We start from the raw sequence: 15305 nt of genomic DNA on the forward strand, positions 1-15305 counted from the left end.
CACATTTCACTGCACCTATCCGGTGTGTGACAATAAAACATTTATACTTTTTTATTATTTTCCTTAACATTATGTTACATAGAGGGATTCAAAGGTAGCAGTCACAGCTGCAGTATTTTGTCATGAGTCTGACAAGCATCTACTAAGGCATTTGCATCCCATTGATGTACTGTCATTTATTATCATAGTCTTATCAGTAGAATAGCAATTACATTTTATAGCTAGACATTGACCTTGTTTGAACACAGCTACATGTGAAAAATGATAAGTCATCACATGGAATATAACTCAATATCACAACAGACCATAATAAACATGACAAATATGGCTTGGTTCGTATCTTTTATTTGGTACAGTCTAAATTCCATTAGGTTATACATGTTCATGTCAATCTTTCTCAGTCAGTTCATATATCATAATTCAATATAGTCTCTTTACCTTTCAAGTCCATGTGTCTGAGGGCTTACATAGCCTACAACCACATAGTAGCTAGTTCTGAAACCCTTCTTTTCCAGTCTAGTTCTGAAACCGTTCTTTTCCAGTCTAGTTCTGAAACCCTTCTTTTCCAGTCTAGTTCTGAAACCCTTCTTTTTCTGTCTAGTTCTGAAACCCTTCTTTTCCAGTCGAGTTCTTTGGGCTCCTCCCATTCCCATATCTCCCTGTGCAACCATAATTCTCACCTCCAGTCTCCAGCAAGAACCAAACAAAAGCATATAACATTAATTCATAGTAAAAAATTAACTATAAATAGACATCCTAAAGAATATATTTCAATACATTTCTTTAAAAAACAAAACACAATAAAATAATATACTGTATTTTGGGTATTTATTTTAGTGATTACTTGGTCAAACTGATTCCTTTTTTAACAGGTGACATTCTATACAAATGAGAGAGAATATGACACGTACACATTTTTTGGCAACGATTTAGCAGTCCTAGTTCATCAATTCAACACAGAGAGCACCCAGTGACAGAGGACTGGTCTGAGCTCAGCTATATGGCACAAGCGACTACTTCTTTAAACAATATGAAAATCTCAGCATCACTTTTTACACGAATGTCCAGTGAGTAAAGAACTTTGTGGGTGATAAAAAGCTGACACTACTAAAACACACCAACAGTAATTCATTTAATACTGGTTTTAATACAAAGCTTCTCTGTAAGACATTGACTCTTAACACCACTGAGAATCTTGCTTCCTCCAGAGCTCTTTACTTGTTGTAAAATGCTACTGTTCCCACGTCCCACTTGTGGAGATATAGGTGGTCCAAAACTGCATGACAATGGAATCCTTTCAGCTAGGGCATCTGCATCATTTTTCATGGAATTTCATGTAATGAGTTAAAGGGCAATTCTGCCATTTTTCAACCTCATATTCATCATCTTCAGCACCATACCAGTGTCTACATATGTGAAAACTGAGCTTTTCTATGATCCATGGTTAAAAAGATAAGAAAGTTCATAAAAAATGCTTTTGTGTGACATCACAGGGTAGGATTAAAATAACTGTGATTTTCAAACCTTGCAACGAGTTTCTAGCCAGAGGGATGTTATTTACTTGCGTCCCACGTCACCGCAAATCTCATAGTGTTTGAAAACCACTGTTTGAAAAATATTGTAACTTTTAATGATGTCATCAGGTAGAACTTTTTAACTTCATGTTTACTTCTACAAAACATAGACACTGGTATTGTGCTGGAGAACATGACAATGAGGTTGAAAAGTGGTGGAATTGCCTTTTAAAGTTTTTTTTCTAACTCATATTAATTTAAAATCAAATGCAATTGTAGTTATCACATGCGCAGAATCCAACAGGTGTAGACTTTACCGTGAATGCTTACTTACGATCCCTTTCCCACCAATGCAGAATTTACCTTTAGACAGGATATAAAAAATAAACACCCAATAGATTATAAAAATAATCAAACAAGCTTGACCCACCAACAACAACAGCTCTCCCCTCTGAGTGACGTGTTTATACTAGGTTACATTACCAAGAGGCCAGTTCTAGATGCCAGTTGCTGACCTCTGGAACACCATAGTTTTGGAACACCATAGTTCTGGAACATCATAGTTCTGGCCAAGATGTGGGAAGAATCTGTAGCAAACAACTCTGCCCCATTAACACTGTTGTAACCCATCCTTAACAAAAGACCCTCCAACACCATGTCAAGTCCTAACAACAACATATCATCATATTGATTGTCTTTGAAAACATTCTTCTGGTCATTTTGACTGGGTAAATTATTGCAAACACAACAGATTCTCTAGATTCCTACATCAATATACATACAGTATATATATATATATATATATATATATATATATATATATATATAAAAATAAAGAGAATATCATCTGTGTATTCTCTTCGCTCTGTGAGAACGCAGTAGCAGTGCAGTGGGATAAGGGGTGATGGCAGTGTCTCTAGTTGTGGTGAGAAGGTGATGAGAGGAGCCTGTCTGTAGGGTAGGAGGACTCCGCCTACAGCAGAGGTCAAGAGTCAGACCAGGAGCAACAACAACAATACTGTCCTGAGGTCCCAGTCATGGCTGCCTTCCTCTCCTCTCCATGTAGACTTCCATAGTGGACCTGACAGTCACAGCTAAGACACATGGATACCACTGCTATAGACTACACCACGGTCTCATAGAAAGACTCAAAACGATAGAGGGAGTGACAGAGAGAGAGAAAGAGAGAGAAAGAAAAGGAGGGAGAATTGTGAAAGTTAAGACAAAAATCAACAAATGAAAAAGGGGTAGAAAAAAATAAGTGCTCTCCAATATCCATACACTGTGTTTCCTCCCTCCCGTATATAAAGACCATTGCCATGTCGCCACCAATACTGCCCAGGTGTAGCTATGGCACCCCAGTGGTCACACTTCTGCTGGCCTGCTGCTGCTACTAGAGTCTGTTTGGTCCATCTGGGCAGAGCCAGGGCAGCCTGTGGTGGAGTCAGAGGCCTCGCTCATGTCCACGTCCATGCTGCAGTCTGGAGAGTCTACAGACGAGTCACTGTCGCTGTTGTCCATGCTCTCTGGCTGAGGGACCAGCTGGGGGGCCAGTGCTCCTGAGAGGGCAGGTGTTGTAGGGCTCAGAAAGCTCTGGGGGCTGAGTGGGCTTGGAGTGGGGTCTGGGTCACTGCTACTGGTCCCCACCCTGACAGGAATCCCCACCCCCACGGCCGACTCGGCGGCTCCTTTGGCCTGGCGGATGCAGTTCAGCCACTGCTGTTTGTTAAAGGCATCGCTGGCTTGGAACGAGTGGGACTGGAGCTGGCCACCACTATGAAACGACACTCTGAAGAAGTTTTTGGCTGAGGTAGGAAAGGAGAGGAGAGATGAAGAGGTTAGACAGGGGAAATTAGACGGGCAGATTACAAGTTAACGACCACATTATTAATAGGATAGGGTGTCAAGCTCCAGTTATCGGCGGCCACAGTCGTTATCCACTAGGGATAAACCATACAGATCCTATCATTCATATTCCAATGTTCTATATGTAATTCTATGGAGTAAACACTCACTCCTCTCATTGTTGCTGAAGGCCCCTCTGATGGAGCCTCCGAGACGGATCTCCCCGTCCTGCAGGTCCTCCCACTGCAGGTCTCTGACGGGGATGGGCTGGCGGAACATCTGGTAGAGCAGCTGCTCACTGTGGGTGATGGTCCTGGTGATGACCAGCACGTCCTGGAACAGGAACACATGCAGCTTCTGGAGAAAGAGGGATAAGGAAGGTGTAAGGGTAAGCTGCTTTTTCCTCATTTAAAACATATTTATCCAGGTTACTCATTGAGATCTCATTGGAATATATTTTTCAAGGGAGCCCTGGCGGCAGCAGTAAGCAATACAAAAATAATACACCATAACACAATACAATTCATAGCTACATTGGAAATAAAGGTCATTGGACCAAACAGGGCCAGATATTTCAGCAGCAGGCCAACTACTCCCACAAAATCAAACTCCTCCGACTAGAAAATAGTACGAACACCACCAGTGTGGGTGGTATGTTTACTTTAAACACACTTTGGCCCATGTTTTCCTTTCCATGTGATGAATGGCTTCATAAGCTGACCCTGCATGATACATAAGAGAACATCTTCAACTTGTATTGAAAGTTCAAAACTGGAGTAGGAAGGGGATGATGTGTTCCTGTAGCACTTACACTGTTTGATTTAAGAGGACCAGTGTTTAGTAAACACTGGAAGACTTTTAAGGGAGTAGAGACAGAGATGGTCTATAATGTTGTAACAGACTTTAGCAGAGATGTGATGTGGAGGCTTCCAGGGTTGTGTTGTGTAAGAATACAGTGAATCCTGACGATAGAACACCCACTAACACTACTCCATCAAAGGGGGAATCTCTCTTCTCTCAACATTTCCATTTTCACTTATAAGAACTCTTTCTGAGATACCGATATAAGACCGTATAAGAATGAGTCTAATATAGAACACAAGCCAGTCATGGCTGACCATAAAGGAACAGAACATAAACACACACAAAAAAATCTGTGGTGTGTGTGAGTACAGGCTATGTGTGTGTCTGCATGAAGACCCTCAGGTTTCAATGGGCTGGTTTAGGTGAAACCAGCGTGAGAAGATGAAAGAAGTGGAACTTTCATCTGGTTGACTTTCTCGCTCTGTGTCTTTGTTCATCCTTAAATAACAACACTTTACCGCAGATAGACAGAGACAAAGGCCATGTTAGTCGACCATGAGTCACTATGACCTCACCTCGATTCTAATGACCTGTAGGCTTCCATTCTTCTCATATTAACACTTGATAAAACAAACAATGCATTAACTTCATAGCTAAATTAATGTGCAGATCTTTAGTGTAATGCCTTTAGTCCTTTTCCTGTATAATACAGGTGGATTTATTGGTTTATTGTTAAAACACAATATGGTAATGTTTCAGTGTTTTTTCCCACCGGACTTGAAAGGCTGTGTGTGCCTCTGCTTGGGTCTGTCCTGGCTAGCTACCCCAGCACAGCCTGATTAATAGCCTTCAGTCTCTCCTTTCCTGTGATTACTCCCTCTCTCCCTCCTTCTCTCCTTCCCTCTTCCCCCCCTCCCTCTCTCTCCGTCCCTCTCCACACCACCACTACCCTCTTATTACTGCTGGTGGGAACTGAACCGTATCAAAGCCCAAACCACCAGTATGCTACCACCAACCCAGAGATGGATAGGGATATGCAACATCTAACAACACGCGACCAGGTGCTTCCAATTTGTACCATGTGGCACAAACATGGTAAACAAAACCCAAATGAAAAGCTTTGGTTGAAGGGAGGAGATGAAACAAATGTTCCGGCCCCTCTCTCTGACTGACAGTCCACATCGTTTCTTTTTCACCTCGGCACCCAGAACCCAATCAGCTTCTCAGGATGTCACAACAGAATGTTTCTTTCTAAACACACACAATGCACGTGATGTTATGTTTCTTTCTAAGCCTATGTTAAGAGTGTATCCTAGGCATGTTTAAGGACATTGCCCTCTGGCTTGGCTAGGTTAGCCTACACCTTCTCTCTGCCCTCCCTGACCCCGGCAGCCCTGCGCTTGCCTGTTGTTGTTATGTAGCTTACGTAACAGTGTTGACGGAGCGGAGTGATTGACTAGATGTTTCAGAAATCTGTCTTCTTGTCTTTGACCTTGGAAACGTCTTTTCCCTCAGCAGGAAAGATGACCCAGCGAGGGCCTAGAGGTGAACCAACGCTCTCAGAGCTGACCCCTGACCCCAGTAGACGTATTGATATGTGGTGGCAGAGAGGTGCTTTAGGGGTCATGGTCAGAGGGTTTGCTCGTACCATCACAGGTACACTGTATATCTCTATATGGTACAAACGTAAAACTGTGACTCATTCAATGCTAAACAAATATCCTCACCGTTGACCTTACTTACGCCAGAAGACGTACCAAGCAGTAGAGTGTTAGTATTGAATTCCCTGTCAGCAGACGTTGCCGTGCCGTTTTACCATTAAAAGAGCTGCTACACTGAGTAACGTTTGCATTGTGTTTGCATGATGAAAGCAACCTGTTATTGTAGGTTTTTAGCTGTGTAGTGTAGCAGGTCTGTTCATATGCATACTCTGAAGCGTTAGTAGTGATAGATGCTAGGCAGCTCTACTCACAGCTCCCCTGTTGTTCTTCAGTTCCCCGTGACAGCTGAGAATACGGGAGTTGTCAATGAGCAGGTCTCTCTGGCTGTCTTCCAGGTAGAGGAGACGCTCCTTGTAGAAACGGCACTCTGACTCGCCCGTCTGGGTGTTGATCTCAGCCACGATGCTCTGGATCATGTTGATCTGGTGACAGGAAGAGGGAATGAAAAGTGTGGTTTAAGTTTTGTGAGTGTGTGTGTGGGGGGTGGGGGGGGGGGTTAGTGGGGGGTTTTGTGTGTGTGCATGCATTCATGTCTATCACCAAATCCACTCACTGCCTCATCCAGGTGTTGACGGTCCGGATGGTCGTTAGGTGTGTGTTTGAGGATCTCCCTGAGCAGCAGAGGGTATTTGACCAGCCGGCTCCTGGGTATATCCAGGAAGTTCCACAGGTCCAGCTTCCTGCTGAAGGGTGACTCCAGGCAGCGCTGCAGGAAGTCATGCACCCGGTGGTCCTGTTTCTTATGGTCCAGCAGAGCCTTGGCTGCCACCTGGTTACTGCAGTACGAGTTGTAGGAGTCCAGACACGGTAACTTGTGGAGGGAGGAGGGAGGGAGGGAGGGGGAGAGAGCGAGAGGGAGGAAGAGAGAAAGGGGGGTGGGGAGAGGTCAGTAATTGAGTTTCTCCTTCAGTCAAGTTAATATTTATTAGCAGGATCTCTTATGTAGTGTGTATGTTCCATAGCCCTTTTTGAGGTTGGATTTTATTTTAAATCACGGTTTTTGACTTCTGATAAAATATATATTTTTCTTTGATTAATTTATTATTTGTCATTCCTTAAAGTCATCATTTCATCCTGCTCAGGCAGTACCAGCCAGTACTCCCCATACCGTACTGTCTTTAGTCATCCTATTTAGCAAGGCTAGCCTGAGATCACGCTCTCCGTAGCCAATGTGAGTAAGACCTTTACACAGGTCAACATTCACAACACCGCAGGGTCAGACATATTACCAGGACTTGTACTCAGAGCATGTGCTGACCAACTGGCAAGTGTCTTCACTTGCCAGTTGAATGCTGTTCAATGAATGCTGTTCATTGACTACAGCTCAGCGTTCAACACCATAGTGCCCACAAAGCTCATCACTAAGCTAAGGACCCTGGGACTGAACACCTCCCCCTGCAACTGGATCCTGGACTTTCTGACGGGCCTCCTCCAGGTGGTGAGGGTGGCAACAACACATCTGCCACGCTGATCCTCAACACAGGGGCCCCTCAGGGGTGCGTGCTTAGTCCCCTCCTGTACTCCCTGTTCACCCACGACTGCGTGGCCAAGCACGACTTCAACACCGTCATTAAGTTTGCTGATGACACAACGGTGGTAGGCCTGATCACCAACAACGATCTGACAGCCTCTCCCTCAACAGGACAACAACCTCTCCCTCAACGTGATCAAGACAAAGGAGCTGATCGTGCACTACAGGAAAAGGGTTAGAGGTACAGGTGCGCCAAGTCTAGGTCCAAAGGCTCCTTAACAGCTTCTACACCCAAGCCATACAACTGCTGAACAGTTAATCAAATGGCTACCCGGACTATTTGCATTGCCCCCCCCCCCCCCTCCCCTCCCTATTTTTACACTGCTGCTACTCGCTGTTTATTATCTATGCATAGTCACTTTACCCCAGCCAACATGTACATAGTACCTCAATTACCTTGACTAACCTGTACCCCAACACATTGACTCGGTACCAGTACCCCCTGTATATAGCCTCATTATTGTTATTGTATTACTTTCTTTTTTACTTTAGTTTATTTAGTAAATATTTTCTTAACTCTTATTTTTCTTAAAACTGCATTGTAGGTTAAGGGCTTGTAAGTAAGCATTTGACGGTAAGGTCTACACCTGTTGTATTTGGCGCATGTGACAAATACATTTTGATTTTATGATTTGATTTAAGTATGCTGCAGAGCTGTCTGACGGAAATAATTGTACTAGTTCTTCAAAGTAGATAAGGCATACTTTCACGAACTGTCTCTATGTCGCTGTGTTGTGTACATTCCTCTCTCATGCAGTCAGTGTGTATCTAACCTAACTTAGCAGACGTAAAAGTGTATCCATCTCTGTCCGAGCTAGAAAGAACAGGCACAATGGATTATGGTCATTGTAGTTAATTACCACGTTTCTCAACAGAACTAGCATGAATATTTGCTTAGTGAAAACTACAACTCCCTTCAGCCGAGCATCCCACATCGTTTTTGACTTGATTTCTCTCGTGAATGATTTGATTTCTCTCTAGAGAAACAGCGCGCTGTGCTCACAAAAAAAACAGAACTAAATGGAATTCAAGTAATTGAACTGACGTTAGTCAATTAGTTGTTGAAAAACCGAAACCCCCCAGAAATGTTGGTTAATCTCTCAGCACTAGCGTTCCAGTTCTAGCTCTGTGTAGGTTCTACCATACAACACGTCTCTTCATCTTTAAATGGACCTCCAGATCTATTCAATATACTGTACCTGGTCTACATCACATTGAACACTATTGGAATGTCAGTGGGCTGGTGCAGTCAGAGCCAGAAAGATGTCAGTGTTAATGTAACCGATAGATAAACCAAGGCATAAGCCAGGCCATCTACCATGGAAATGGGACATATTTACTCTATTATGCAACCATATTGACATCTTTCCGCGGTGGAGCAGAGTTCAGAGGAGAGGTGGACTAGGGCAAGTAAACAGCTGAGAAGCAGAGGAGCGGAGGAGGCTCTCCGCGTCCCCGTCAGGCATGCATTGTTCCCCTCCATAACTACCTAGTGTAAACAGGAAGTAGGGATGGAGGGAAAGGGATGGAGAGGAGCTGCTCAGCATCCTTACACTAACACACTTCACAGCACTGCAGAACTAGCCTGGTTCCAGCTCTGTGTCCAGCTAAAGTGTTACTGCACGCATTCTGAGGAAGTTATCATTGCATGTTACTTAAGAGCTTTGTTTTAACCTCCACACAGGGTAACCTGACTCCACACCAAAAGAGGTTCATCTGGGTTCAACAGCTACTGTTGTTGTGTGAACCCCAGAGGTCAACTTACAGAGCTCTGAGTACACACACACACACACACACACACACACACACACACACAGAGAATCAAAAAAGAAAACTGGGCCAAAAGGTCCTTAAAACACAGGGGATTTATCGGTTGTTATAAGATAGCTACATTATGGAAAACAAACAACATCGCAGGCTGCCTCGTAAACTAGCTGTTTTGGGGTTCTGGATGGCTGAAGTCCTTCCTCAGAAAGTAAATTGATGCTGTTGAAAGGAAGTGACACAAAATTCCTGATAATCCTGACCAGGCCAGTCATCCTGATTAATAGACTAAACTCTGTAACTACCACAACTCATCTATGTAACAATTCAGGTCATACCCCTCTTCTCTACCTTGTTTCAGAAGTACATGTTGCTGACTGTTAGATATCCCCACCTTGGGCATGTGTAGTATGAACGTACAAATGCCTGATTTCTAGAAAAGTAAAATCTGCATTAAAACTGTTATATAATACAGTTGATCTATCCGTTTTTCCTGTTTAGGTCATATGGACAGGAAACCCTCACCGCCCTATATGATTATAACAGCATTATAACACAGGCGGATATAGATGGTCTTACCCAGTCCACTAGGATGTGTCCCACATTTTCTGTAGAGCCGTCTGGTTTCCTGGCCTCTCGCAGTCGACTCAGCAGATCTGATGGATGAGAAGGAGGAGAGCGCTCAGCCTCTGTCTATCGGCTCTTTTAGGTGTAAGAACTCTGTGTGTGTGTGTGTGTGTGTGTGTGTGTGTGTGTGTGTGTGTGTGTGTGTGTGTGTGGGTGGATGTGTGCCTGTGTGTTTGCGTGACTGTAATGATAATAATATGCCATTTAGCAGACGCTTTTATCCAAAGCGACTTACAGTCATGCGTGCATACATTTTTGTGTATGGGTGGTCCCGGGGATCGAACCCACTACCCTGGCGTTACAAGCGCCGTGCTCTACCAGCTGAGCTACAGAGGACCACTGTGTGTGTGATGGCTTCTGTGTTTGTGTGAGTAACTGTGTTTCTTTGCAATTCCCTATCCTGTGGTTCTACCCTTTGCAAGCTTCCGTTCTCACCTTCATGCAACGGAATGAGGGAGTCCAGGGTTCCGAAGATCTGGTTAAGGTCATGCTCTGTCATAATGGACAACTTCAGCATAGGGTCATGGTACGCCTGCAGGTACAGAGGAAGGAGAACGGTTAAGTTAGAACAGTAGCAATGAAACCAAACTCTATTTATACACTATTTTACTCACGTGCTTTATAAGCATTGAAAGCTGAATCAAGAGTTTGCTCTAAAGATGGAAATACCCTTGGGGTTTATTGGTAGCTTATGACGTGGATATCTACAAGTGTAGCTCAGTTGGTAGAGCATGGCGCTTGCAACGCCAGGGTTGTGGGTTCGTTTCCCACGGGGGGCCAGTATGAAAATGTATGCACTCACTAACTGGAAGTCGCTTTGGATAAGAATAAAATGGAAATGTAAAAAGTGTTTGACCCAGATAAGTTACTTGAGCCAAGCTCAGATGGATCATATAAACTACACACCCAATATTAGTAAAAAAAACACTTTACTCGCGTTCCAAAACAGCACTAAGAAAGGTAACTGACGTCAAATGGGACATGTCAAGAAGATATTAAAGATATTTTCAGAAACAGTATTGGACATAAATAGCCTAAACATCTGTTGGTGTCTTGTACCTCCATGCAGAACACGTGGACATTCACAGAACACGTAGCCTAATGGTCATTCGCAGAACACGTAGCCTAATGGTCATTCACAGAACACGTAGCCTAATGGTCATTCACAGAACACGTAGCCTAATGGTCATTCACAGAACACGTAGCCTAATGGTCATTCACAGAACACGTAGCCTAATGGTCATTCACAGAACACGTAGCCTAATGGTCATTCACAGAACACGTAGCCTAATGGTCATTCACAGAACACGTAGCCTAATGGTCATTCACAGAACACGTAGCCTAATGGTCATTCACAGAACACGTAGCCTAATGGTCATTCACAGAACACGTAGCCTAATGGTCATTCACAGAACACGTAGCCTAATGGTCATTCACAGAACACGTAGCCTAATGGTCAATCACAGAACACGTAGCCTAATGGTCATTCACAGAAAGTGCTGTGTGAGTAACAAAGTATTGGGAGAAACCATAAGCACGCGTGCGCACATACACACACACACACACACACACACACACACACACACACACAGTCTTAGGTGTGTGATTGTGGGAGCACAGGGGAAACCGGAGACTGGCTGATCACCAGCGTAGAATAACTGAGCTGTGATACGCTCAATGAAAACGAAAAAGGGAAATTATCTTAATTTGAAAAGCAGATCGTACCTTCTTGGCCAGCTTCAGATCCTCAATGAGATCCTGCTCCCCTTGAGAAAGCTCAAAGATCGCCTGCAAACATACAGAGGAAGGAGAGACAAAGACAGAATGGTGAAACAAGGGTCCTTGTTCAGTCAAACATTTCAGAAAAACAACAAGTCAATAGCTTCAAAGATCAAAGCTATTTCACCACCATGAACATTGAAAACATATACACATAATTTCTTTCTTTCATTCATTCTTTCTTTCTTATTTCTTTCTTTCTGTCTTTTTAGAAAAATGAGTACATGTATGAAATAACAAATGGCAGACTGACAAATCTAAAGGTCTTTGCAGAAAGATGAGCTTTCAACGCCTAGCCTCTCTACAGCCACAAGACTTTACCACCAGACTTCTGTTGGGCACACAGAGAGAAAACCACAAGACCCCGTTGACCCCTAAAAATGCAATACTTCCCAGTGGACAGCTGGGTTCTGTTGTGAACACCCTATCCCATATCTCCTGTCCTTTGATGTCTACTCTGTGTGGCCTGAGAGGGGGAGTCCCAGTTTTAGTGGAGGGGGGGGGGGGGTGGGCATGTTTCAGACAGGCCTTCTAATTTTAACTGTTAAAACTGTGAAGTGATACTTGATCCCCTCTGTGACTGAGTCTAAGCCTGGGAGAGTGGAGGAGATCTCTAGGAGCAGAGAGAGAGAGAGAGAGAGAGGGGGGGGGGGGGGGGGGAGAGAGAGAGGAAGAGATAGAGAGAGGGGGAGAGATAGAGAAGGGGGGAGGGAGATGGGAGAGAGAGGAAGAGATATAGTGAGGGGGGAGAGATAGAGAGGGGGGAGGGAGAGAGAGGGGAGAGAGAGGAAGAGATAGAGAGAGGGGGGAGAGATAGAGAGAGGGCAGAGAGCGAGAGAGAGGGGGGAGAGCGAGAGATAGAGGGGGGAGAGAGAGGGGGAGAGGGAGAGATAGAGAAAGGGCAGAGAGAGAGAGAGAGGGAGAGATAGATAGATAGAGGGGGGGGGGGGGGGGGAAGACAGAGAGTGAGAGAGGAGGGAGAGAAAAAGAAGCAGCTGGGATGTTATTGGAGCCCCTCCACCTCCAAGCCACTCCTGACCCTGATGTTCCTCTGTAATTTGGCTGTGGTTTTCCCATCAGTGCTTACCAGGCAGGATCTGCTCATAGACTAGGGAATATCTCTCTCTGGGTTTGGGTTTTGCTATGGGCCCTTAATCTGAGCATCTTTCATGCATTCTAGGAGATGTACATCCTTGGTATAACTATGCTATTGCAGCGATGAGACAAGATCGAAATTGGGGAGAAAAGGGGGGTAAAATACAACAACAAATATATACAGTACCAGTCAAAAGTTTGGACACACCTACTCATTCAAAGGTTTTTCTTTATTTTTAATATTTTCTACATTGTATAATAACAGTGAAGACATCAAAACAGGATGATACAGTACAGTACTATATAGAAGCAGGTATTTCTATTGTTTTGTAACGGTGTACCCATGGTAACCCTGAGGAAAACCCTTACCTCCTGGCGTTTGATTTCCTTAGAGGACAGCATCTGGTGTCCGAGCCGCACGTCAAAGGTCTCGCTCCAAAGCTTGCTGTCACGCCGCTTGGTGTTGGCTTGTGGGGCCGGCCGCGTCCATGGTCGAGGAGGCATGACCGTCTCTGTCCGGCTCTCACTGCGGAAGCTGATGGAACGCTGCGGAATAGAGAGAGACACACAGGAGGGTGACTGATTGAGAGGAGAGTATGAAAAGACAAAAGATGAGAAAAATGTCCCTTCACAGGACAAAGGATCAAAGCCCTGCATCTGTGTACCATAAGGGATACGTCCCAAATTGCACCCTGTAGGGCTCTGGTCAAAAGTAGTGCACTATATAGGGAATAGGGTGCCATTTGGGACGCAATCGTAGAGGACCAGTGATAATCAGGCGAGAACGTTCCCACCTTTCAATCACTGAGCCTCGTGTTGCATAATGACACTGGAGCGTGTCATCAACACCATCAAGAAGAAAACACATCACAACACGTATGAAACATGTATGCACTCACTAACTGTAAGTCGCTCTGGATAAGAGCGTTTGCTAAAATGACTAAAATACAAAAATGTAAAATGTTACAGCATAACACATCATCAGCAAAGTTATTTAGTAGACTACATGTGGTGTCCATTGCATTGATTCAAAATGGCTGATATTTAGTCAGGATCATGGTGAGATGACAATGAGAGCTTATAAGAGGGTCATAAATGCTTATGACAAACCTTACAATGCATTATAACCACAGCATAACGTACTAAACCTGCAGGTCGTATTTGTGAAGTGTTATTAATGACATTTTTGTAATTAAGCATTTAGATACTCTTTATATGTACCTGCAGTGGTTGTCCTACGTGTTCGTATTTGTCAGCATAGTTATCTGTACTGTTGTACCTGCAGTGTTTGTCCTATTCGCTTCAGAGGAGCAGTCTTGACTGGAGGGATGAGGTTGGCCAGCGAGGTGACGCGGGACAGGGGCTTCCCCCGCTTGTTACTGGGCTCCTAGGACACAGTGGACACAGAGAGACACCTTGTTGTTAACGCCCAGTCAGACACAAACATTACCAGCAAATAGAGGAAAGAAAACATCCCATAAAAGTCCAGATAGAAGAAGACACGATGCTGTGAGGTCAGTACAGCAGTAGCCTGAGTGCCAGTATGTTTGTGCTACCATGCCAACTCCTTGTCACTCATGCCAAACAATGTACGGTAGTTTAGTACCTTCTGCCTCACAATCTCCATCGGAGCCCATCAACTCTTGACCAGAGCTTTAGGTGTGGAACAGGCTGAACTTAACCAGCGGTTTTGATGAGTTCTGTGATCAACACCAGGACTATCATTCTCATAGCACCTAATCATCTCTCTTTCTATCCCCCTCCCTCTCTCTCTCCCTCTATCACGACCAGCTGTTGCATTGTTAACCAGGGGAACCCCCGTCACACCTACACACATCAACGCACTCTTCTCCTCTACTCTGTTCTCCTTTATGCCCTTCAAGGTTACAGTACAGAGATCCAGTCAGACAGGATCTCCTGTAATCAGACCAAAGACACAGGTGTCCTGTAGGTGAGAGAGAAATTAAAGAAGGATGTACGGTCCGTACCTCCAGCACCTTAACCAGTGGGATGTGTGTATGTTTCCCTTTTTCATAGATCCCCCTATTCCTTCCTTCCCTTGTTCTCCTCTCCCCTCAACAGGTTTATCAGCCTGTGCTGTGTGCCTTCACGGTCTCAGCTGACAAAACTCCTGTTCTGTTCTGATCGCGACAGATAATGTGACCTTACAGCAGGGAGAAGAGCTTTAGAATACCCTTCGATTCATTCTGCATCACTCCATCAGGATACCAGAAGAAGAGATCCATTCTCCAGTGGTTGCAGTCAGTCAGAATCATCAGGGGAAAAACAGACTGACAGAAAGAGAATATCTGCAACCTGCAAACCCTCATGGTAGCAGCATTAGCACTCCATTCTCCTATCCTCCATTTCCCCTCTTCCCCTCTCCTGCTCTCTCCTCGTCGGTGCCTTTGCAGAGCCGCCCTGTGACGTCACTGCAGCTATTTAATCACTATTCTGGGAAAACAGTCTTTTCAGACCGAGTACCCCCTCTTCACAATTCACGCACGTCTGCTTCACACGTTCACACACACACACACACACACACACGTTCACACACACACACACACACACACACACACACACGCACGCACACGCACACAGACAGACACACGCACGATAGTTATG

The 15305-nt window shown here is 44.5% G+C and overlaps 1 protein-coding gene across 3 annotated transcripts in view; it reads right to left on the reverse strand.

The window, feature by feature from the left end:
* Nucleotides 1-329: 329 nt before the first annotated feature.
* LOC311139050 (rho guanine nucleotide exchange factor 3-like) overlaps nucleotides 330-15305 on the reverse strand; it is a 93137-nt gene continuing 78161 nt past the window's right edge. For all 3 annotated transcript variants that reach the window (XM_084173897.1, XM_084173899.1, XM_084173898.1), the window contains 9 exons: nucleotides 13960-14067; nucleotides 13050-13226; nucleotides 11532-11594; nucleotides 10242-10338; nucleotides 9759-9835; nucleotides 6438-6695; nucleotides 6136-6306; nucleotides 3530-3716; nucleotides 330-3319 (listed from right to left, as the gene is read on the reverse strand). In XM_084173897.1, coding sequence (XP_084030023.1) covers nucleotides 2880-3319; nucleotides 3530-3716; nucleotides 6136-6306; nucleotides 6438-6695; nucleotides 9759-9835; nucleotides 10242-10338; nucleotides 11532-11594; nucleotides 13050-13226; nucleotides 13960-14067 — 1578 coding nt within the window. In that variant the 3' untranslated portion in view covers nucleotides 330-2879. The remainder of the gene's footprint in view (nucleotides 3320-3529; nucleotides 3717-6135; nucleotides 6307-6437; nucleotides 6696-9758; nucleotides 9836-10241; nucleotides 10339-11531; nucleotides 11595-13049; nucleotides 13227-13959; nucleotides 14068-15305) is intronic.

Source organism: Coregonus lavaretus (genome assembly GCF_964263955.1).
Source record: "Coregonus lavaretus genome assembly, chromosome: 12".
Taxonomy (NCBI): domain Eukaryota; kingdom Metazoa; phylum Chordata; class Actinopteri; order Salmoniformes; family Salmonidae; genus Coregonus; species Coregonus lavaretus.